We start from the raw sequence: 22947 nt of genomic DNA on the forward strand, positions 1-22947 counted from the left end.
ACCTTATACTTAATGTTCTCGAGTGAAGTTTGAGAAGAGGCCAAAGCAACTTTGCCATTCTCTCTATTTTTGCTAACTCCGAAGAAAAAGACTATTTTAAGGGCAGCTTGTTTTTGACTGCCGCTCGTAATGCGGGCGTAGCCAGTGTATGCAAGGTATGTCACTAGCCAAATTATAAAATTTCAGTACAGCCTAACCTGTGACTTGTACCACCCTTGACTTATGTCTGTGCTCCAGCTCTTTTGTGAGTTGGCGAAAAGTGTAGTGTTAAACGCATTCCTCCTCCTCCCCCTCTCCCTGCCCCCCCTCCCCCTCCTCCTCCTAAAAATTCAACATTAATGATAAATGCAACCTCGCCTCCAGATGACGTCACAAAACATGCGTATCAGCGGTTGAAGGACATGCTTGAAGGTGTGCATGGTGACGCTGAAAATGCTGCTGACAAAAGAGAAACCATAGTTACTGTAGATTTGTGGGATTTTGCCGGACAGCACCTGTACTACGCTTCTCATCCTGTGCTCCTGTCATCACGAGCAGTGTATGTCCTGGTGCACAACCTTAGCAAGACACTAGACGCCCCAGCCCAGCCCTGTGTTCGACAAGGAACACGTGATAAATTTTTGGAAAACCCAAACAACGAAACAAATCTGGAGAATTTGGTGTCATGGCTGGTAACAATCCACAGTATCAGACCAACAGGAGAGGAAGTGGTTGGCAACTCAGGCGACATGCTGCCCTATCTCCGACCTCCAGTGTTCATTGTAGGCACACATGCTGATAAACCATTCGAGGATATTGAGGCTACGACATCAAAGATACAGCAGGGAATATCTGGTAAGGAATACGAGAGGCATGTTATCCGGCCATTCTTCAGGATTGACAACACGCTGGGCGATAAGTCATTGTTACGCAAGATGAAGAATTTGTTTGTCAAGCCTGCGCAAAGGCGTAAACGACAAGCAGGTAAACGATTTTTTTGTGCTGGATCACTGATTGAAATAAAACATTTCAGCTTACAATGAACAGACATTTTATACATGACTATTACCTAACTCAGGTTTAAGTCTGCATTTGGTTTATTCATGAAATCCATCAGTAAAGCAAATTGGTAAAACCGAGATCTCTTCAAATACTGGCCATGCCTTTCTTAGAATTGACGTTGTTTTGTATGGAGGGAGCAGTTTGAATATGTATTGGGGTACAGATAGCCCTGGAAAGATTTACATTGTTTACATCCTCTGCCAAAGGTACCTCAAAAGGTTTATTTTTGTTTTCGTTTAAGGAGCCATTAATTTTAGAGTATGTTTGTTTAATAATATCTTTCCTGAGCCATGCTCTCGAATTCTAGCAGAAAGTAGCAGAAATCAGCAAACGTGTGTAGAGAAGACACAGGTAATAAGAGCTCATCTGTAACAACTGCCATTCACCTAGGACTTGACGCTTAACTTCGTTTGGATGCTTTACAGCTTGTTGCCATTTGTAATTTCCAGGGCGAGGCAGTGACACTGATGTTGCTAGTAATGATGGAATTCATGCTCTTCGGACCAAAATCATGGATGTTTTGAGGAAGGAGCCATACATGGGGGAGAAGATACCAGTCAAGTAAAGTGATATCGCAAGAGACAGAGATATTCAGACCTTTGCGATAACAAGAGTTGCACAAGAGGCCTGTAAAAAGGATTCAGTTGGTATGGTCTCCCATTGAGACCTTTTTGGGTTTCTTTGCAACTAAATTGGTTGCGAATGTCTCTTTCTTTTTATGTATTTCATTTATACCAATTCGTGCACTTCATAGGTCTACACATCGCTAGTGTAGAAAATTTAGGGTCTGTCTGTCTGCAGTCATTTTATCACATCAGCACAACTAGGGTTTCCATTTTCCCTCAATCTTTTCATTACTGTGTACTGACCGTATTTTCTCGATTAAACGCTGTGGCGTTCATTTCAAACTTGGCCCCTTACGTAGACCCGGCATTTAGTTTTCACTGCATTTGTTTAGTCTTGAGTTTATTAGCGAAGGTTTTTGTTTATCATTTTGGACAGCCATATATTTGACCGTTAGAGCTTAACCTAATACTACACCTCAAATAAATGCTCGAAGGGCTTATTTACAACTCTATCTTAGAGAACCAACATTTAATATAGAAAATATGATACTATCCTTGGAAAGAGTTTTTGGAACGAATATGCTTTATTTGTAAGTGCATTCATTGAAACATCGAGGAGAGTATTTAGGCTATATAAGTGGAGAGAAGCAAGAAAATACCCTCCAATGAATTTAGTAAAGAAGAAATGCGTGTTCTTATCGAGAAACTAGGATTTCTGACGAGCCATGTCTTACATTTGATTAAACTTAAAATTTCTATGAGGTATTACTTGGAGATTTTTCATGTACTTTCTTTCGAATTTTACAGGGAAAATATCCGTAAAAATCTTTCGATGGGAATTTTCCATTTGTATGTCATCTTGACAACATATAGCATTTCCCAAGCTTTTTTTCTGTGAAATTTTCCTATGGGAACTATCAATTATCCCATTCATGGAATTTTCTAATGTTTTGGAATGTCATCTTTTTTCTTCGGTTAGGAGATTTCAATACAGCATACAGCTTATTACCAGACTATAAAAACTCTTCGTTACAAAAAAAAGATGATTGAAACAGAAAATTAGTTAAATTGACTCAGAATAACTAAAAGCTAATCGAGTTGAGTGAAATGAAATAGTATTAATTATTTTATATGAAGAAGTTGGTTGACATTATAGCTTCAGGGGGGTGAGGGGGGGGGGGCAGTAAGGAGACAAAATAAGGGAAAATGAAAAATACAAATAAATAAGTAAGCGGCGGGAACAAATCACTAAATCGCTAAATACCTAGGAATAAAGTAAATTAACAATAAATAAGTGACTAGTAAGTTTCAGGTGAATGTTGGCAATGTCGTCGTAAGATGTTATGTTTAACTTTGTTTTTAAAAATTTTAAGGGGTAGATGTTTAATACTTGAATACTGTTTTAAGCTGATTAGTTATTTTGTTTGATTGTTCTTTAGGTGGTTCAACTTCGAAAAGGTCGTTGAAGCGTTGGTAGCTGAGAATGTGTATCATATGAATGTGGAACGACTTCAAATGTATGCCAAAGAAGTGTGCTTTATCGAGGATGAAGACCAGTTCTACGCCATGCTACATTTTTATCATGACCTCGGAATGATTGTAAAGCACCGCAGCACAGTCATACTGAAGGCGCAATGGTTAATTGAGCTATTCAAGATGCTGATAACCATACCACCCTTCAACAAAGCGGTACGAAGACGTTATGCTTAGCATTTAAAAAGCCTATCTTCTATACGAAACGCCTGGCATATTATGCAAGCAAACTCCTGGTTATGTGGACCTACGTATATATTTATTGAGGACAGCTTTTAAATGAGGTCTGTTCCTCTGGCCGAAGGCAAGGGCATTAGAGGTGTGATTTACTAAAGTAGCTATTTACCATAGATTAAAACTACGTTCAAAGAAAGTAAGTCTGAAAGTAATAGCTTAGACGTGGTAAAACCAAAATGCTGCCGGGATAGTTAAGGAAGATTATGAAAGACGGACCTGTAAAATGCGGGCTGAAGTCTTAAGATACATCATACCTCAGTGACGAAACTCTTTACGAGAGGCGATTTCCGTTTCTTTTCTCTTGGTCTTTTACCGATGCTAGTGAACATAGATGAGACAAATTACAGAACGCAAAGTCCAGCAGGGTTATAAAAATAATCCCTTAGAATTCTAGTATAATTATGGCCTCGCTAACCATGAGTTTCGCCATAGGTCAGATATATAGCACTCAGCTGATAACTGGGAGGTAATGGGTTCAAATGCCGTCGGGGACTCAGATTTTCTCTTGTCACATGTTCGTGACATGTTGAGCTTCGTTTTTACAAAGCTTCCTTTGCTTCATCCAAAAGGAATTGTGCAACGTAAGTGTGTTTTGTTTGCTGTTAGGATCCCGTAGAATCTAAGCACTGGTTGGAGGTAGAAACAAGCGGTGTCCTCAGCATGGAACTTGTTGATCGTGTCTTTTCCAAATTCATTCAGCAAGGCCTCGTTAAGGAAGACATCTTACACATGATGGAGCGATTTGGTTTGATCGCCAAGTTCTCAGCTTCGCCAAGTAATGTGAAGTATTTTGTACCCGCTCAGCTTAAGTCGCCACCTGAAGACCTTGCTAAACTGGAGCCATCGCCCACCGATCCCTGCCCGTTGTATCTTCACTTTGTGGATGGTTTTGTTCCACATGGATTCTTCTCTCAGTTTGTTTCAAGATCGATATCTTGGTGTTCCAAGGTTGGATCCGTACAACCCCCAAATCTGTACCGAGATGGAGCTTGGCTTGTTGTTGGTCGGCAAATAATACATGATATGATTCTGATTTGCAAAAAGAAGTACATCAAGATTTCCCTCAAACAGAGAGCTGAAGAGGAAGCAGTTCCAGTTTCGACATCGCCAGAAACAGCAAGAAGTGTGCGATTGTTTAAGGAAGTCACTTTACAAGATTTGTTGAAGCAGTTTCAGTACCTTGGTAATCTGCGGTACGAGGTCTGTGTTGCATGCCCCTACTGTCTGCAGAGAAGTCAAGTGTGTGCAAACCACAGTCAGACCTTGTGCACACACGAAGATTGTTTGCACCTTCTTGAAATAAAAGAAGGAGAACGCTTGATCTGCATGAAAAGCGTCAGTGACATGGTACTCACAGTTCGTGGTCTGGAAAAGTGGTCCCCACAAAGAACAAGCCAGGTATGATTTACGAATGAAAAGTAATGTATTTCACAAGTAACAAGAAGATCTTTTAGATCTTATAACCGCGCTTTTAGAATTTACTGTTTTCTTAGCACTACAGTCGCAATGCAGTGCACATTTTAAAGCAGTCTTTGATGATTCATTGATTACTGTAGACAACACATCACTTGATCAACACAAACTGTATTATTGCACCATCGCTCTTAGCCTTTGTGAAATCTCCGATGACGTAATGGTCTTAATCTGGAACTTTCTTCGGGATATGTATGGGCATAAACGTTACCAACGTTACAATAGTAACACTATTAACAACAGCTTGCTTTCTTAAAAGTCACGATTAAATGTAATTGGTCTTACAATAAGTAAAGGGCTATCAAAGTAGTCACACGAGTCACATAATTCAAGAATTACGTAATCCACGGCTATCTTTAGTATGTTGGTTATTTCCCTACCCATGACGTAATATCCTTGCACATTCTGACACGTTCTTTGCCTGGCTGGCAAATATTTAATTTTCCTTCCGATCTCTGAACACAGCACGACAGCTGACTTCTCTTGTCTAAAAAACACGAAAAATACCCGGAAAATTACAGTTAGATCACTGTTTATCGCTCCTGGCGAAATAAAAGTTTGAAACAAGCACGATCTTAATCAACACGCTGCCCACGAGAAAGTTGCAGCGTCCACACATTCCATGAATGACGTAATTGCTTTTTGTGTATTCAATACTCACTTTAAATCAAGCGCTTCAATAACACAAAAAGGCGATATATTCTTTACCAAATGAAGAGTAGAATATTCATAAAATTTTCAGTCAGTAATGTTTTAACAGCTTTTGGCGAACAAACATCATAAGTTGCGTGATTCGAAATTTGGCCGAGCGGAGGTCTGCGCTTGGCACCGACAAAACAAAAAATAAACCCCGGGTAGAACATGAACCGCGCGCGGTTAAAAATAAGCCCCCTGTAAACCAAGAACCGCGCTCGGCCCATGGCCGCGCGGTTAATGACACTAGTGGTTGACATCGTAGTTCAGCGTGGGTGTTACAAAACAAACGCAAAAGGTATTTACCTATATCAGACAATAGTCGTCACCCTTACTTGTCTATAGGGAAGCATTCAAAAGGAAGAATGCGGCAGTTATTCATGCAAAGATCTGAAGATCTGTTGAGGTCGCAATCAACAGTAATGGGATTCTGTTTTGGTTACATCTGACAAGCTTGGAATAAAACTATCGAGGAAATTCCCGCAGTTAACTGTTACCTTGTATTCATTGTGGTTTTCGTGACGCGCACCAAAATAAACCAAGTTGAAAAAGTCATGCAGTCTTGCATTGCAATATAAACCGAGAAAATTGGCTGCATTCCTATTAAGACGTTAACTTTTCATTCTCTTGCAGGATCTATTTCTTTCCACTCTAGCTGCTAAATCTCAGGGCGAGCCAGCACAAGGTAATCTAGGGACGTCCGAGAGAGTTTTGAATGTAACTCTCTTAGCCAGTGAGTGGCGTTCGTCCAAGGGAGGCTTGTCAACCCTAAACAGAGAGCTTGCCTTACAGCTGGCACAACACATGGAAGTAGAAGTCACTCTATTAGTCCCACAGTCTGCCTGCTCTGAAGAAGAAAGGAGGGTCGCTAAAAGCCACAACATTACCATTAGAGAAGCAGAGAGACGCCCGGGCTACGACTCCCTTGAATGGTTGAGCTTCCCACCAAAAGACCTTGCCGTTGACGTCGTTCTGGGTCATGGAGCGAAGCTTGGTAAACAAGCCCAGGTCATTAGAGAGTCGCACAGCTGTAAGTGGGTCCAGGTAGCGCATACTGCACCCGAGGAACTCGGAATGCACAAGAATTATTCTGAGGCCATTTCGAAAGGTGAAGAGAAGAACAGAACCGAAGTAGACCTGTGCAAGTTGGCCAGTGCTGTTGTGGCTGTGGGACCCAAGTTGAAGGAGGCCTACTCTGCTTACCTGCGATCGTGCAAAGAACGCCAAGATGTAATTCAGCTGACTCCTGGTATTTTCAGTGAATTTTCAGTCATAAAACAAGCCACTTTTGAGAGTGAGAAGTTTAGGGTGCTAATTTTTGGCCGCGGTGATCAAGAAGACTTCAGTCTCAAAGGATATGACATTGCTGCGAAAGCAATAGTTGAACTGGAAGACAGCTCGTACCGTCTGATATTTGTGGGCGCACCAGATGGAAAAGAAGAGGACGTCGCAAACAAGTTGCTGCACTGTGGAATCCCTAAAGATCAACTGGTCGTCAGGAAATTTGTCCAAAGCAAGGAGAGATTGAAGGAGTTGTTTTGCGAGGTCGACCTTGCTATCATGCCGTCCAGGACGGAGGGTTTTGGACTGACTGCGCTGGAAGCCTTGTCTGCTGGTCTTCCCATTCTTGTGAGTGGAAACTCCGGTTTTGGAGTTGCACTGCGTTCGTTACCATTAGGCAAGCCATTTGTGGTGGAGTCAGTCGAGCCTAAAGAATGGGCCAAAGCAATCGCAGCCGTCCGTCTAAAAGACCGAGCAGAGCAGCTGCAAGAGATTCAAAGACTGCGAACAAGTTACGAAGATACTTTCAGCTGGGAGAAACAGTGTGAAGCTCTTGTTCAAAAAATGTGGCGATTGGTTCATGGTAAGACTTTCATTCGGCGCGTAGTTTGCTCTTTGGGTCCAATATAATCAATAGAATCGTTAAGAGTTATTTCAACACATGCCGTTTGGAAAGTAAAGGCTAGGTTTTTTTGGGACCTATTCTCGAAGGGTGGTGTACATTTTATGAAAAGGTTTTTTCAAGAAGAATGTAAAAATATACATGGTGGTTAAACGCCTCTGAACGAAAATATTCGAAACACTAAAAAACAAGTTCTCTAGATGACAAGTTAAATCAATCGCGTGCAGAACATGTCGTATCAATTTATTGCAGAGAAGGCATTTCGCAGTTGGCAAATGTAGAGGGTTTCTTGAAAAAATTGATACAAAAAATTGATACCACTCTTACAAGAAATGTATAAATTTGATACTTGGGAGAAATCTTGTCATGGCAAAGAGATTTGTGTGAAAGATGTGAAGTGCTTAGTTTTCGGAGCCAATATTTTGGAAAGTTTATCAGAAGAATGAAAACAAGGCTAATGTAATTTCTGTATATACGTACGAGGGCGACTACTTTAATTTTTATTTGAAAATACAAACACAAACAACAGTTCCCCACTGGATAGTGATTTAACCGGTGGATAGCGTTATCTGCCCTTTGATCAACTGCCCCCTGTTATCCACATTTTTCATAGTTTTTCTTGAACTGGAAGCAAAGTTCAACGATGTAGGGATAACACTCGTTTTACAAGCAAATCCCTGCATCAAAGATTTGGTGCCAATCCTGTGTGAACAGTAGCGGTTCTGATGGCTAGTATCTTTTTTCTTTATTATTGCTACTTGGTTTGGTTTGGACTGTCAACAAGTTATTCGTCTCAAATGAAATCTTTATACATAATATGTACAGTCGTCAGTGGCAAATCTTGCTTGTAACGTATATTTTCTACCACTTGTTTATTTATTACGTACACTGTTTTCTCTCACAGGTTAAGAAGGCTAGATCACTTCACTGTGACGATACATGACTCAAGAAACTCCTGCGGAAACAATGAACTGTTGCAACTTCTTTAAACTGAAGGAAAGACCGCGTTTGAAGAACTTTATATTATCGTAACATGCACATTGTGTAGTACAGGTATTATACAACTAGGAAATAAGTTTAAAAGCGTAACTTCTAACATCAACGTCAGTTGAAACCGGCCTCAAGACCATTCCGTCAATGCGATCAACTCATTACTACGGGCACTTTTTTTGACCAGAAGAACATGCTTAGTCATTTTCTTGCTATTTGTTTTAAAGAATCCCTTGAATACGACCACAATATGATGTAGTTGTAGTGATATTAACGGGATTCCACTGTATAACCTCTTGGAATGCTGAGATAATATCTTTCAGAAGTAGCTTAAAGTTTTATGTTTCCCAATTTTTTAAAGTGACAAATAGTCCATTTTAGCTTCCAGTGCTACACAAAGTCTTTGCAAAATATTCTAGAACACGGATGCTTTGATAATATATTTTTCGCTCAAAGTGTTACCACTTTTTAGTTCGAGAATTTATTGCATAGTGTGGCTGTCGCTAAGAATTTAAGTTTACACTCAGTGCTTCGGAAAAGGTCGAACATTTTCATAAAAGACCTAGTTGTGATAATTTAAAAGGCAATTATATTACTACAAATGAAAAATAGAATTAGGTATATAATTAGTTTTTTGAAAAGAAATTTTGAAACAGTATGGTATTTTTATCTTTAAAAAGCTAACCTGTAAATATGTCCTAAAACTTAGCCTGTTTACTTTTTTTTGTAGGGGTCTCCAATTAACCCTGTAGTACAAGTAAAACTTGAGCAGGAACGTGTCCAAGTAAATTGATTGAAAGACTGATCAATTCATTTAATGATCGTCAAGGTCGCGCAGGACCTTTACCCACGGATAAATTGATATTATTCTTATAAACCGAAATTCTGGGAATGGTGTTGGCTTTTAAACATTTTTTTTTTTGTTAAATTCTCTGAAACAGTTTTAGAATTTGACTTTGCTAACAGTTGACAGGAATAATCGCGGATGACTCTTATCTTCCGGGTACATCGTGTGTTACCATGATACTTAAAGCTACTAAAGTTAGAATTATGTAAAATGTGATTTTGTGCCTCAAGGTTTCAGCTTCAGGAGCTGAGTGAATTAAATTTATTTACAGTGAAGATTCAAGTGACAAAGTAAAAAGTAGATTATGGGCACTTAAAGATTGCATAGAGAAACAATAAATACTAATGGCACGTTCAGTGGTATTTTAGTGATAACGGGCCGAGTATGCAAAGGTGATGAGAAACTCTAGTGCGCTGGACTCGGATCAAGCGGTCCTGGTTCGAGCCCTGGCCGGGGTCATTGTGTTTTCCTGAGCAAGACTCTTCACTCTCATAAGGCCTCTCTCCGCTTAGGTGTATAAATAGTTCCCGGTAAATTGTTAAGATTATCTGACAAAGTGTAGTTTGGGGGAGGGGGAAAGCTATGATGGACTAGCATTCCGTATCCGGGAGGAATAGCAATACTGTGATCGCCGGAAATTAAGTATGAGTTGGACCCTAGACAACAGAATTCAACTGTAGCGAAAGCCATGTTTGAGACAGCAGAGCCTACCCACCTTAGACACTTCGTTACGTTTTATATAGGGCTTCTAATGACCTGGACCATGGTGCACGTGCAGGTAAATAAAAGTTCTGTGGTGAGAGTAGTAATATAGGACCATGTATATGTCTATGTAGTACTAGGTAACGGCCTGTAGTGTGTGTGCTGACGGATGGCTATATGGGGCTGTTTGTGGCTTTGTGTGGTTATGAAAGGCTTTGTAGAGGAATCTCTGCTTAAATAATATTTGCGTAATTAGGATAAGCCCTTCAGTTTCTGATCGAACTGCAAAAGTATTACTCTGAATATTGAAAGATCATTGCACAATTAACTGACTCGAGACGTTTGAACGCGATCTATTAAATAGTTTTTTGTGTGATGCGGGTTTAAAAATTCAATATTTTACAGTTAACTTATGAGCTCATTTACGCTTTTGCGCGCCATCTAGAAATGTTGCAGCTTTTCAGAGGCAATTTCTCCTCCAATTTACACCTGAAGGATTAAAACTTTCACCACTTACTAAGTTTCATCATCATCTGTCCTCATTGCGCCATGGGACGCATAAGGCCTCACTAAGTTTCTCTACTTTAATCTTTTTGAGTCAGTTTGAGTCTAGCGTGACGCCTTCTTTACGCAAAGTTGTATACTAGAACGACTACATCAGCAAAGATTTAACAGCATGGCCTTGTGCGGAGGAAAATATGCAGGGCTATCTATGACTCTGTATAGCTATCATGTGTAGATAGCTGTATAGGCTGTGTATGAATCTGTATAATTAGAGCTGTGTATGACTTTGTATGACTAGGGCTGTGTATGACTTTGTATGACTAGGGCTGTGTATGACTTTGTATGACTAGGGCTGTGTATGACTTTGTATGACTAGGGCTGTGTATGACTTTGTATGGCTATCGTGTTTAGGTAGTTGTATAGGGCTATATATCGATGACTATGTAGGGTAATGGACTCTGAATAACAATCTCATTGCTGTTTAGGTCAAGCGCACTATATAGGCAAACTTAGGTATGGTCTCTCATGTGTGGCTGTGTAGTGCATATCTGGCCAAGTAATAACCCTGTGCATAAATGCCAGTAAATGACAATCACCCATTCGTCCTCTTAACCCTGTGTGAGGCATAAGGCCGCAACCATCCTACGCCATTTTTCGGTCTTTTGGTGCTTTCTAAGTGTCGGTCTATGTACAGGTAAGGCCCATCTCGGCTTTCCGCCATTTTTTTTCTTTTTGCCTCCTCGGGTTTCCATCTTGTTCCTTCATTATATACTTTACGCCCCTGGGAAAATATAGTTATAGACAATTCTGTATGCAGCTGTATAAGGCACAAATAGCCCTCCATTGGAATATTAGGCCGGCTGTTCAAAGAACGATCCAGGATGTAGCTTTCAGTAAAATTTGTTGCTTTTCCGTGACGTTTACTAGCTTTGTTTTGGTCCTTTATATTTCACTTTGACGAGTCTAAACTCCACAAAACAACGGCACTGAAAGACATTAAACCCCCGATTAGCTTTTAATTCAGAATCATTTTGCGCTAAAAAGTATTTTCCTTCAATCCGTCCAACCTGTGGTGCATCGCACGATAATCTCGTTCCCAGATCTCTTGAGGGCTTCGCCCACAAGAGATCGCGGAGAATGATGTCACGATGACGCCGAAACGTCGGCTTTTGACGTCAATATTCGCTTGTTTATGCTTTAAGAAATCGCTATTGATCAAAACAACTATATGTTTGATAAACTACAGCATAATATCTCTACTAAAATACCGCTGAGCTATTGGGTGGTTATTGAAGTAATGACTCAAAGTATCTTAATATTATTGATAATTGAGGTATTTTTTGGGGGGATGAGCAGCTGCAATCTGTCGCAAAATGGCTTAGACAGTTGAATAAAGAATAATTTTATTCTCGATTGTTCATCAAAATATGTTTATCCAGAAGCACATCACACGAACTCTCCCTTACTTCGGTTCAATATTTTAATTGAAGGATTTTGATGTCATTTCAAAATTAGAAGAAGACGAAGGACATTAATTGGGTGGGGATTTTCCATAAATCAAAGCGGTGTACGAATGTGTCTTCCTTAGCTCTTTTCCTAATAGAGTCAAAGACTATTTGAAAGTATTGACGATTTTTTCGACATTTTGTTTTTTGGGTGGTGGTGGGGCAGGGTAGGGGAGGGGGGGGGGCGTGGTATGCAAGGTCAACCTGAGAATCGATCCGCGATACAACTGTGAGCGAGATACTTATAACAGAGGGAATCTCGTCCAGTTGTGACCCTCTGTCACACAATTTTTGCGTGACAACGAGAGCGGAAACTGGATTGAATGATTTTTCTAGTTGATGATTAAAGTGACACTTCAAAACATACACTGCTGTTTATTTGTTATTTTGTTCGAACCCTTCCACGCAGGCGCAGGGGTAAACTGCGCGGGAATTTGCTTGAGGATGTGCAGGGAGTGGGGAGAGCCTGTGCGCGTCCAGGCTGATGTTACGGTACTCGCTACTGCGGTCCCCAAGCCTTGTAAAACTTTCAACTAGGCCTTTTGTCGCGTACTTCGACGATTTAGATGAAGACTAAAATATTCAGGTACTTCAATGACAAGCTAGATATTGGGGATGCGTATAGCTTAAAGCACAAGGAAATCCATAGCCGAACGCAGGAGGATCCACGGCAATGCAATAGTTGCATTTATTTAGATTAGTACCAGGGCTTACAAGTGGAAAATGGTTGGTTTTAATTACTCTAAAATGGCCGTTAATAAAACAATCGAGGAGAGATGAAGAAGACTTGCCGAAACAAAGTAGTGCACGTTTCGCAAGTAATGCAGTCGCTCATGTGACAAATGTGACGTCAGTGGACAGGAAGCAGCCCCACTTCCCATTCCCCCTCTCCTCTTGAGTCATTGGGTATCGTCAGTGGAGGGGGGGGGGGGGGGGATCTACGGTCATTTTATCCCGTTTGGCTCGTGTCAATCCCCTATGCCCTCCCCTTGTCAAGGCTCGCGATCAATACCTATTCCTGCTCAGCGGCTTTCGCTAACAAGCATCCGCAAATTACAACTCTCGAGGAGAAGAATATCACATTGTTGTAAGTTTCCCGTGTGCATTCAGCTGGCGAGTGCCTATTTTTACGAGCATTTTATTTTTTCCATTCTCATCCTCCAAAGATCTTCGTCGATACTCTGTGCTATATTTTGTCATTTAGTGATTTTCGTAGTTGTTGCTGCTATTTTCAGCCTCTCCCTCCCTAGCTAAGGGACTATAGTAACCTTAACACATAATTATTTGCAGAATAAAACGAGCAGTTTTCTAAAGAAACTTTCTCATTTTCCTGTCGACCTTTTGGTATACTTCATCTCGAAGCCTACTAACCCCTGCTCTTTTTGCGTAATCGGATGGTGTTCGTTGAGTGGGGTCGAAAAGCTGGCTACCCCTTTTCCTTACATCACAAAGAGATTTCACCTCGCATACGGTGAATGCGCCCGCAGAGCAAGCGGCAGCCAAACCCGAGCTGTGCTACCAAAACAACAGGATAACAGTCTTCCTCTTCGAAGCTAACAAAATAAAGACAATGTCAGGGTTGCTTTAGACTCTTCTAATACTCATCTCGATAATTCTCTGTTTAATTTGAGGAGGACCAAAGTGTTTTGTTGAAAGGGAGGGGGGGGGGGGGGGAAACCATTTTTGCGCAATGGTTGGTTGGAGACGCAAAAAATATTGAATGTTTCATGGAATGATATCATGGCTTTTGGAATTATAAGAGCCTTTTGGTAAATATTTACTGAAAAATGGTTCCCGACTTCAATGCCTTCTTGCTGCCATACATTTGACCATGGGACCAGGGCGGCGAAAGGCCAGGCGATGAAACGGGGGTTCTGCTCTTTTCGCAAGGTGTTGTGCGGAGTAGGACTGGCACGAGCACTATTCCACGCTTCCGCTACGTTTAATAGCTGCCAAAAATCTCCTTTCGACAACCAGATTCATTATTTCTTCATTTTTAAGCCACCAGCGGCGTATTTTTAAAAGTTGTTTTGTCACCTCTGGCCCAAAAATCAGTGGTTTTTTTATTTTTTATTTTTTTTCAGTAGCAACTTTGCTTAGCTTTCTTTTTGTAAAAATCCAATAAATTGTTATTGAATATAAGATCGGCGCAATCCGTCGATGCGTGTTTTGTAGCTAAATCGCAGTCATGATCACCCAGGCGTAATACAATAGCTTGTAGGGAGGATAGTAGCTGAAATATAAAAGTTTGTAAGGAGGTTAGCAGATGAAATTAGAATCGATCAAAGTATGGGTGATTCACCGAATAAAGAATCTTTAATAGTCAGTACTGTAATTTCTTCTCATCCTGGGGTGTTTAAACAAGATTTGAGCGAATTTTACATTTTTCCAGTATTTTACTAACGACTGAAGTTGCATGTAAACAGTCTATATACAGGGATTTGGATGGAAAAAACTAGTTAACCGGGTGTTACTTGAGGGCGGACAAACAGATGATTCGGTTGATTAACTGTGAACTCGATGGTCCAGATAGTCCAGACACGGGCGACATAATTCTGTAGATATATGTTAATTAAAAGCTCTTGTACACGTTTCAGAATGTTAAAAAAAATAAAATTCGTTTACACCCGCTTTCAGTGTTACGTGCATGGCAACTATCTCTCGACATGCCATCTTTCGACATGCTATGTAACCTGGCCTACGTCAAAATGTAAGCACAAGTGGCTTCTTTACGGTCGACCTCGACTTTTAGTCATGAAAGATGGATTTATTTGACATCAAACTAAGGCTAGGAGCACCAAGAAAACATTCTGTGAGTGATGAATCGACTGCTTTGAATGTTTACATCTTTCGAATATTAACTGAGCAGTAGCGGCCCAATTATACCGGAAGTCACTATTGGGAGCCGATCGAGTACACTAAACTCGTTTGAATTATCCCGTAAATCGGGAGTCCATAGTCTTATTCATTCATTTGAGGTCAGCAATTATCATATACTTGTCATTTGTTCCGCTAATAACCGGAAAAATTGTTAGTTTCACAGGTAAACCGTATTTCAGCCGTTTACATAGCATGTCGAAAGATGGAATGTCAAGAGATGGTCGAAAGATATCGCCTGTACACGCAACACTGAAAGCGGGTGTAAAGTAGTCGTTTGCGAAGCTTGGAGTACATGTATGTTTTTTTTTTTCCCGTGGAATTTCAGTTTTATTTGGAGAGACTTTTTCGCAGTCAGGTTGTAAGTGCTGCGCACATTGAACCAATCAAAATAAACGTTTTGCTCAATACGCCGTTGCTAGCGGCTACAACGAACCAAAAACCAATTCATTAAGAGTTCCTTAGGCCATTTTCCACTCAGTCCAGCGCAGATTTTGTTAGTACAATACTTGGATACTTCAAAAAACAAACTTTGGTTCGAATTTGTTCAATTTTTCGACACACAGAGATATACAAGTGATGCAATGTATTGTGGTCTCCTGTGAAATAACCCAGGACAGACTTAGTGACCATTCATTATTTCTGCCTGGGGGTGGGGCTGGCAAGATTCATTACAAACAACAGCAAAACGTTTTGACCCCCCTCCTCACAAAACAGAAATCTTATGAGCAGGAGGCCAATAGCAGACCATGCTAAATATACATGCCCTCCCACCACTCTCCCTGTTCCCTACTCACACTTTATTTAGTACCACAGGTTTACTTTTAATCACATGAAATATATTCAATCAGCTATTATAAAATAACTTATTTAATAAGACAAACACAAATTTCTTTCTGTTCATTGTTCATCTCTTCCATTGCATTCTTCATTATCATCCACCACTTCTTTTCTTTCTTCGCAACCATCTTTTTCAGAATTATCCCCTTCTTTTTCACTGTCCTTCCTCTTCATGCAGACAGTTTGCCTCTAATTCTTAATCGGTGAGCTTTGCAAGTACGCACTTCCTTGCTTCTGGATCCCAATCTCCCTTGTTGACGAGGCTTGCTAATCCAGTTTTGTGCCTGTCTGCTCTCAATTTTTCTAGACTCATTTAACGGAAGCATTTGTTTTGTAATACTCTTGTAAGCTTCCTCAGAAACACGTTTGATGATTTTACGCCTTGTTTTTTCTTGGATTTTGTTTAGGAGCTCTCTCTTTCTCTTTTCAGCTTTTCTTTTCCTTTTTTTTTGTCTTCCGTTCTTCATTCCTGTCTTATTTGGTAAACTTTTGAACTTTTTTCGGTCAAGACTTTGCTTTATGCTTAACATCTTCTCTAATTTGTCACTGACATCTCCTTTCATTTGAGCGAGTTCCTCTTGCACTGCTTTAGCACATTGATAATGCTCACTGGCCCATGGCTTTAGTTTACTTCTGTTAAAAAGTATCCCCAAATTAGATGGGATGTTATTTTCCTCTTTTTCCATTTGGGACACAATCTCTTGGGATTTTTTCACACCTTTGGACACAATGCCTATATGATTAGGCCTTAGTTGTGTCATGGGCATTCTCATAAATTTAAAACAGGAGGCTTCATTTTTTTCAGAAAAAAGTAAACTCATGTCATGCTTGAGCTTTACAAAATATTTTTTTGGTTTGAGGTCTTCTTTCCCTTTCCTTGTAAAGTTACTTTGGCAGGTTATCCAGGAAATAGGGTTGTGCATGTTTGTACATGTCTGGGAGTATTTTGGTGAAATACTTGGTCCTTTTATGGTTTAGGTCTTTATACAAGTACTTGAAATAGCTGTTACTTTTTGTTCCAGTTGACAATTTTGGTGATGAATTCCAAGGTAGTGCTTGGAAGAAATAAAATATAAAGAAATATAAATATAGATAATGAAAGAAATATATAATTAGAACAGGCCTCACATTTTCATTCAATTTCTGCCATACAAATTGTTCAGTGCAAAAACACTGTTTGAATGAAATAGCAGAGAATTGTATTATTAAAGGCATGTCTACAGAAAATAATGCTAAAAAACCCCGCAAGACAGGATGCAAACTTAAACAGATACATGATGTTAGAAATGCGAGCAGAGACAACAGGAAACGCAAGCAAAAACAACAGAAATGCTTCGAAGACTATGATTGGAACACTCTTTGTCGCACTGGTAAAGTTGAACAATTAAGCATCCAGAAGCTTGACAAGTATCCGTCAGTCATTTCAACCTTCAATTAAAGGGGAAAAAAAAAAGTGATAAGGTGCGACGGTTCACTGCACATGCCTTGATTAGAATAGGTTAGGTAATTGAAACCCGTGTCTCTCTTCAGCGGCACGAGCGCAGCGGCAGCGACAAGATGATACCAATGACAATGATATGGACAGCAGTTCTGATGCAGAAAGTGCCAGCGAAGATGATATCGTTATTCTGCATCTTTGCAGCTCTGATTCATCGGAAAGCGAGAGTGATTCTAAAGGAAACCAACAGTGGCAGAGTATCTGTTGTAACACAGGTCTCTGGCCAAACCCGATCTGAACGCAATATTGTGAGGTCGTTATCTCACTGTCGTGACTTTTTTTGTATTAGTTGACCCATGTAAGTGGACTGTTTGGAAGTGTTCACCGGTATGCTCCATATGGCGAAAAGAAATACATACTCCCCCCCCCCCCCCCCCCCTCCCCACACCTATGATGCCTATTTATTTTAGTGACCCCCTCTTCATTTCTTAATTTTTTGATGATCCCCCCTCTTTTGTGCCATCTCCTTCCCCCAGGCATAAATATCGAATGGTCCCTTATTGTTCAGTATACAGACGAGCCTTCTCGAGGAGACAGACCTTTAGCAAGGACGACCGTGACAGATTGCAACGGCTACCGGAAACAACAAATGACTTCCGTCAATGTTCTGCGCATGTCGGAGTAGGAAGTAGCAAGGAATGACAGGCCTGCACGACTTCTAACAATGGAAACTTTTGAACCATGTGCGCAATCTTTGACCCCTTTATAATTTCGCTCTTACGAGTATGTCTTTAAGGGATTTCCCTCTTTTAAAAGATATGAGTGGTGGCTCTATGAAAATTTGCCGTAGAGAAGGCTGGTTTTGTATCAAGTGCCATTTTTGCATTAAAACATGTTTGAGATTAGGCACTGACGGTTGATATTGTGTTACAAAAGGCAAGATATCTTTTCGGCTTTCGTATTTTTGTTGTAGCGCTGATACCCTTTCTGTGAATTTGATATCTGATTGGACTGTCTCAATCAGATTTTTTGGATAATCTCTAGCAAGGAGACGTGATTTGAATTTAATAATGTTCTCTTCAAATATTGTTCTTGAAGAGTTAGTGCGTAAAAGTCTAAGAACTTCTCCCAAGCCAAGGGGTCAAAGATTACGCACATGGTTCAAAAGTTTCCATTGTTAGAAGTCGTGCAGGCCCGTCATTCCTTGCTACTTCTAACCATCGTCCACTCCGCACCGACCAGAAATGAAATTACCATTCAGTGCGTGGTTACCAAGGGTTAACTTTTTAACTCGCAAATTTTACGTGTGGTCGTCTGTTGTTGGTTTGCCTGTAGACCAAGAGTGACATAATAACATGTAGCGTACAGTCGAACCTCCGATTGCGACAACCTCTCATAAGCGACCGTCTCTCCTCAGCGACCAGTTTTCCAGAATACCAAAAGTCAGATCACTATATTTTGAACCTCTTGTAATCCACCACCTCTCGTAAACGACCGCGACCACTTTAGAGCTAAAAGCTTGAAATTTTCTGTTGTTTTAAGCCTCCAGTAAACGTCCACTTGACAAATGATAGGGCAAAAATTGGATAATAAAACACATCGTAAGATGTTGTAACATCATCGCATTCCTAGGTAGTACAAGAGATGGAAATTTTCTCAACGGAAAGTATCGGGTTTTTTTTCTCGAAATTGACTTTTCACATGAATAAGACATTTAAAACGCGGGTAATTCTCTGCGGTTACCATATGCTAATGACGCAAAATTTTGACCGACAAAATGGTCTAAGCTCTCGTAAGCGACCACCTCCCGTATGTGCTTACGGGATGTTTGACTGTAGTATTTTTATTTTTACGAAAAAAAACTTGTGTTTTTCTGCTCGAAAAACAAAGTGAAACGCCTTCGTAAAAATAAAGTTTGTCATATTTACATTGCAAGCGTAACTTGACGCCTGATAATATTTTTTCACGAGTATGGCAAAATTAGAAACGGACAATACGTTTGTCAAAGGGAAAAGAATAAATTTAAATCCAGTCGTTCGAATGGCGTTTAATTAATTAATTAAGTAAATTTTAACGTATAAGAATCGCACGCACGTAGGCCTGTAAAATATGATGTTCAACATCCTACCTTTTGTCAAAACGTTACCAAAACCGAGGAATATATTGAGCTAACAGTCGAAGTCGCAATGACGTCCTGATATAGATATGTATTCAACATTCAGGCCAAGTTTATCACGAACCAACTTCAAACAAAACAAAACAAAACAAAACAAAAAACTCATTAAGAGGAAAACAACGAAATCAATGTTTAGTTCGCAATAAAGTACCAAAACAAAGATAGAGAACACGGAAAATGCCCTCAGATTTCCAGGATTTTAACAGAACGATTGTCAAAACATGAGTTTCGAACGTTCCTCTCATTAGAATATAACTTTAACTCAGGCATGCAAGAAGAAACTTGTTCCTGTAAGGGTAGTTGACAAACCAGACAGAAATATTTTATTCACATAACAAGTGCGTAATAATTTAAACAGGAAGTCTTTATGGTAGGAGCAGGAGGAGTCAAACTGCTACGAGCAGAAATAGCTCTGAATGACAGAGACAAAACAAGCCATCTCTTATTACACAGTGTTGGCTTGTAATGGGCTGCTATTTGGAGTTCACTTCTCCATCTGGTGTTAAGCGGCCTTCACACGGCAAATTAAAGGTGGCAAACTCGTAGTTGGCAAACTCAAGTTGGTGTGTGTGAACGGCCCAAATACAGTACCCAAACACGTTGGCAAACTGTTGGCGACAAATAGAACTTGCCTCTACTCTCGTCAACTTTTTCACCAACTTTTTCGTGTTGGTAAACTCGTTTCTGATGTGTGAACGACTGGCAAACAAGTGTTGTTAACTGTCAACCAATCAAAACACGCGCTCTGTTCACTTGATTTATTTGCGTAACACTTCACAAAGTGGCGGACGCAATTCAAGATGAACATGAGGCCACTTTTAAATTTATCGAAGAGGTTCACAATTGTCTGGCTGTGTGAAATGATTCATCTGTAGTCTACAAAGATACTAAAAACACACAAAAGAAAATGGAGGAGCCAGCGGACAAACTGGGTTTCGTCCAAACCTTTCTGTCTCTTCTCTTCTCTTCTCCTGTTTCACTGTTCGACGTGAGTGCCACTGCACTAAGTCGGCCATGTTGCAAATTACCGCGTGTTGTGATTTGACGCGAGTTCGACGTGTGAAGGTACGAGTTTGCCAACTTAAGTTTGCCGTGTGAAGGCCGCTTTAGCTCAATATACTATCTTACCATTTCCCACGAGACATAAAATGTAAAAATACTGATGAAGCATGATGTAAATTCAATTTCGTGAATGGCATTTAACTAACTTGTAGCCATCTTATGTGCATGGAGGCCTGCAGAATATAATGTTCAACATTCTTCCTATTTATTAAAAAGTCATATTATCATTACTACTTTTTAAATTGAATTAATTATAAGCTTAGCTCGAAGTTGCAATAACGTCCTAACATAGAGGATTTATTCAATATTCAGTTTGATTAATCACGAGCCACCTTGAACTAGAAAACAATATATTAGCGGAAAAACAGCGAGATTAATATTTAAATTTTCAATAAAGTACAAAAATAAAGGTAGGGAACGAGGTGAGTGCCAAGGAAATTCATTGTTAAAAACATGAGTTTGGAACGTATATTTCTTTGGAATAAAACATTCACTCATAAACAAGCCGAAGAAAAATAAATTATTAAAATAAAGGAGCCCAAGAAGGAATTTCTTCCTGTAAGCTTAGTTGAAAAACCGGCAGATAGAAATATTTTGTTCACATAATAAGTGGGTAATTTAAACGGGAACTCTTAGTAAAAGTAGGAGGAGTCAAACTGACATGAGCAGAAATAGCTCTGAATGACAGAGATAAAACACGCCATCTCTTATTTCAGTGTTGACTTGTAATGAGCTGTTATTTCGACTTCACAAGGCCAGACTTTCCATAAGACTTGAGAACTGAAGACGTTCGTTGCGGTTTAAAAATGAATGTTTCTGCCCTCCTCGTTTTTGTGTCATCGATTTCAATAATGCTTCGTCCAACGCAAGCGGAGGGTGAGTTCCAAAATGTCTTACATTTTCATTGATAGCCTTTAAATCGCGTTTTATACTCTCCTACTTAGTGTATTCTAACATCAGCTTGTCTGGACTGGCATCCCAAACTCTGCCTCATAAGCGGGTTGAGTTTATTGTTCGTTCTTCTCTTCAACCTCTTCTTCTCGGTCATGTTTTCTTCCGGGTACTCCTATTTTGCTATCTTTATGAAGACCGACATTTTAAAATTCCAATTCGACCAAGAATTTGAGTTTGTCCGGATTTGTCTGAACACCGTCAATATTTTCAGTTAGAATTCGCAAAGATCACGCAAAATTGTCATGATAAAATTTTCTCATGTAAAACTGACACGATATTTCATTAATCACTCACAAAAACGGAGAAAAATATGTTTTTTTGGTAACATTTTTATCTCCGGTCTGTCTCTTTGCGAAAACAATTTCGAATTCGGTCCTTAATTGACGATACGCGAAAAGTTTAAAAGATAAGACTCATGCAAAAATATAAATGTACTTATTTAGTTCAATAGTTTTCTCGATAAAGATGGTAACGATGGTGATAATTAAGAGACTATGATCTAGATCACAGCCTTTTGTGATAAATTGGGAAACTAAACTTCTAAAAGTTGCAGCTCAGTCATTTTTGTCTTCTTTGTCTTTCGTGGAAGCTTTGTTTATTTAGCACTCTTTGGTATTTTAAAGCCGATAGTTGTAATGTCAAAATACTGTAAGATAAAGAAAACCATTTTCATGGAGATTTCAAGTTCTTGAAGCATCATCGCTAAGTTTTCCAGAAATAACGTTTGAATAAATCTAGCGGAATTTATTTGTAATTTGTCTCACAATTTTGTTGCGCATCTACGACGCAATTTGCTAATTGCAAATTGAACGAGGCGTTGTCTAGTGCAACACTCCCTGAATTGGACATGTCTCGCACGTTTTCGTTACAGCAATGCGAGGCATGTTTATAACCCAGTGTAACAGCGCCTTTTTAACACGATTGCCGACGCATAATTCTTTACAACAGTTCGTACGAGAAATTGCTACTCGCTTTTATCTTATAGCATCAAACACGGTTCTTAAAAATAATTCTCTGTCAGCACATAAATAAAGATGAAGAGGAAGCTAGAATATCAACACCAGCTATTTTCTCACTAGATGGGAAAAGGGATCTGTGAAATGCGTGTCTAGTTTGTATTCTATCGCCAAAAAAAAGAAAAAAACAGGATGATGCTGCATTTTTTGTTAATAAAATCGGCAAGGTAATTAATCTGACACCCATTGCTTCGCATTTTGTGTAATCTTTGAGGACAGATCTTTCAAAAACCTTTGAAAGGCACGGAAATTTGGAGTTTAAACGGCAAATAATCGAAATGCGGGCTTTCTTGTTATAGTCATAACAAACATATCCTACTATACGTAATGCTGTTGTTAAGAAGTATATTATCTGAATTTAATCATAAACAAAAATAGGAACTTTATGCCCATGAGTTGTGTCACAGTTTTGTCGGTCAGTCTTTTGTTATAAAGGTAATTATCGTTTGATTTCTGTAGTCACAAAATAAAAACGACTTCTTACGTGCTCGAAAGCACTCGACAATTAAAAAAGGAAGTTATTACCAGTAACAGGTGGATTTGAAATACCCACTTTCTTCACCGTGTAAAATTACCGTATGTCATCATTA

General features: G+C 39.6%; 1 protein-coding gene across 1 annotated transcript; it reads left to right on the plus strand.

The window, feature by feature from the left end:
• The first annotated feature begins 333 nt into the window (after positions 1-333).
• On the plus strand, positions 334-9639 carry LOC149104879 (uncharacterized). The gene is made up of 6 exons (XM_089271443.1): positions 334-963; positions 1491-1602; positions 3047-3296; positions 3984-4775; positions 6177-7407; positions 8351-9639. The coding sequence occupies exons 1-6, from the start codon at positions 339-341 to the stop codon at positions 8353-8355; spliced, it is 3015 nt and encodes a 1004-aa protein (XP_089127569.1). The 5' UTR covers positions 334-338; the 3' UTR covers positions 8356-9639.
• The last annotated feature ends 13308 nt before the right edge of the window (positions 9640-22947 follow it).

This window comes from Orbicella faveolata, unplaced genomic scaffold (assembly GCF_042242905.1).
Source record: "Orbicella faveolata isolate gen_17 unplaced genomic scaffold, um_ofav_v1 contig_34, whole genome shotgun sequence".
Classification (NCBI taxonomy): Eukaryota; Metazoa; Cnidaria; class Anthozoa; order Scleractinia; family Merulinidae; genus Orbicella; species Orbicella faveolata.

Bases quoted from the DNA above. Each gene is read 5' to 3' on its own strand.
- LOC149104879 (XM_089271443.1), top strand. From the start codon at position 339: ATGATAAATGCAACCTCGCCTCCAGATGACGTCACAAAACATGCGTAT. The intron at 964-1,490 runs GTAAACGATTTT...TGTAATTTCCAG, and splicing joins AAGGCGTAAACGACAAGCAG to GGCGAGGCAGTGACACTGAT. The intron at 3,297-3,983 runs GTACGAAGACGT...GTTTGCTGTTAG, and splicing joins TACCACCCTTCAACAAAGCG to GATCCCGTAGAATCTAAGCA.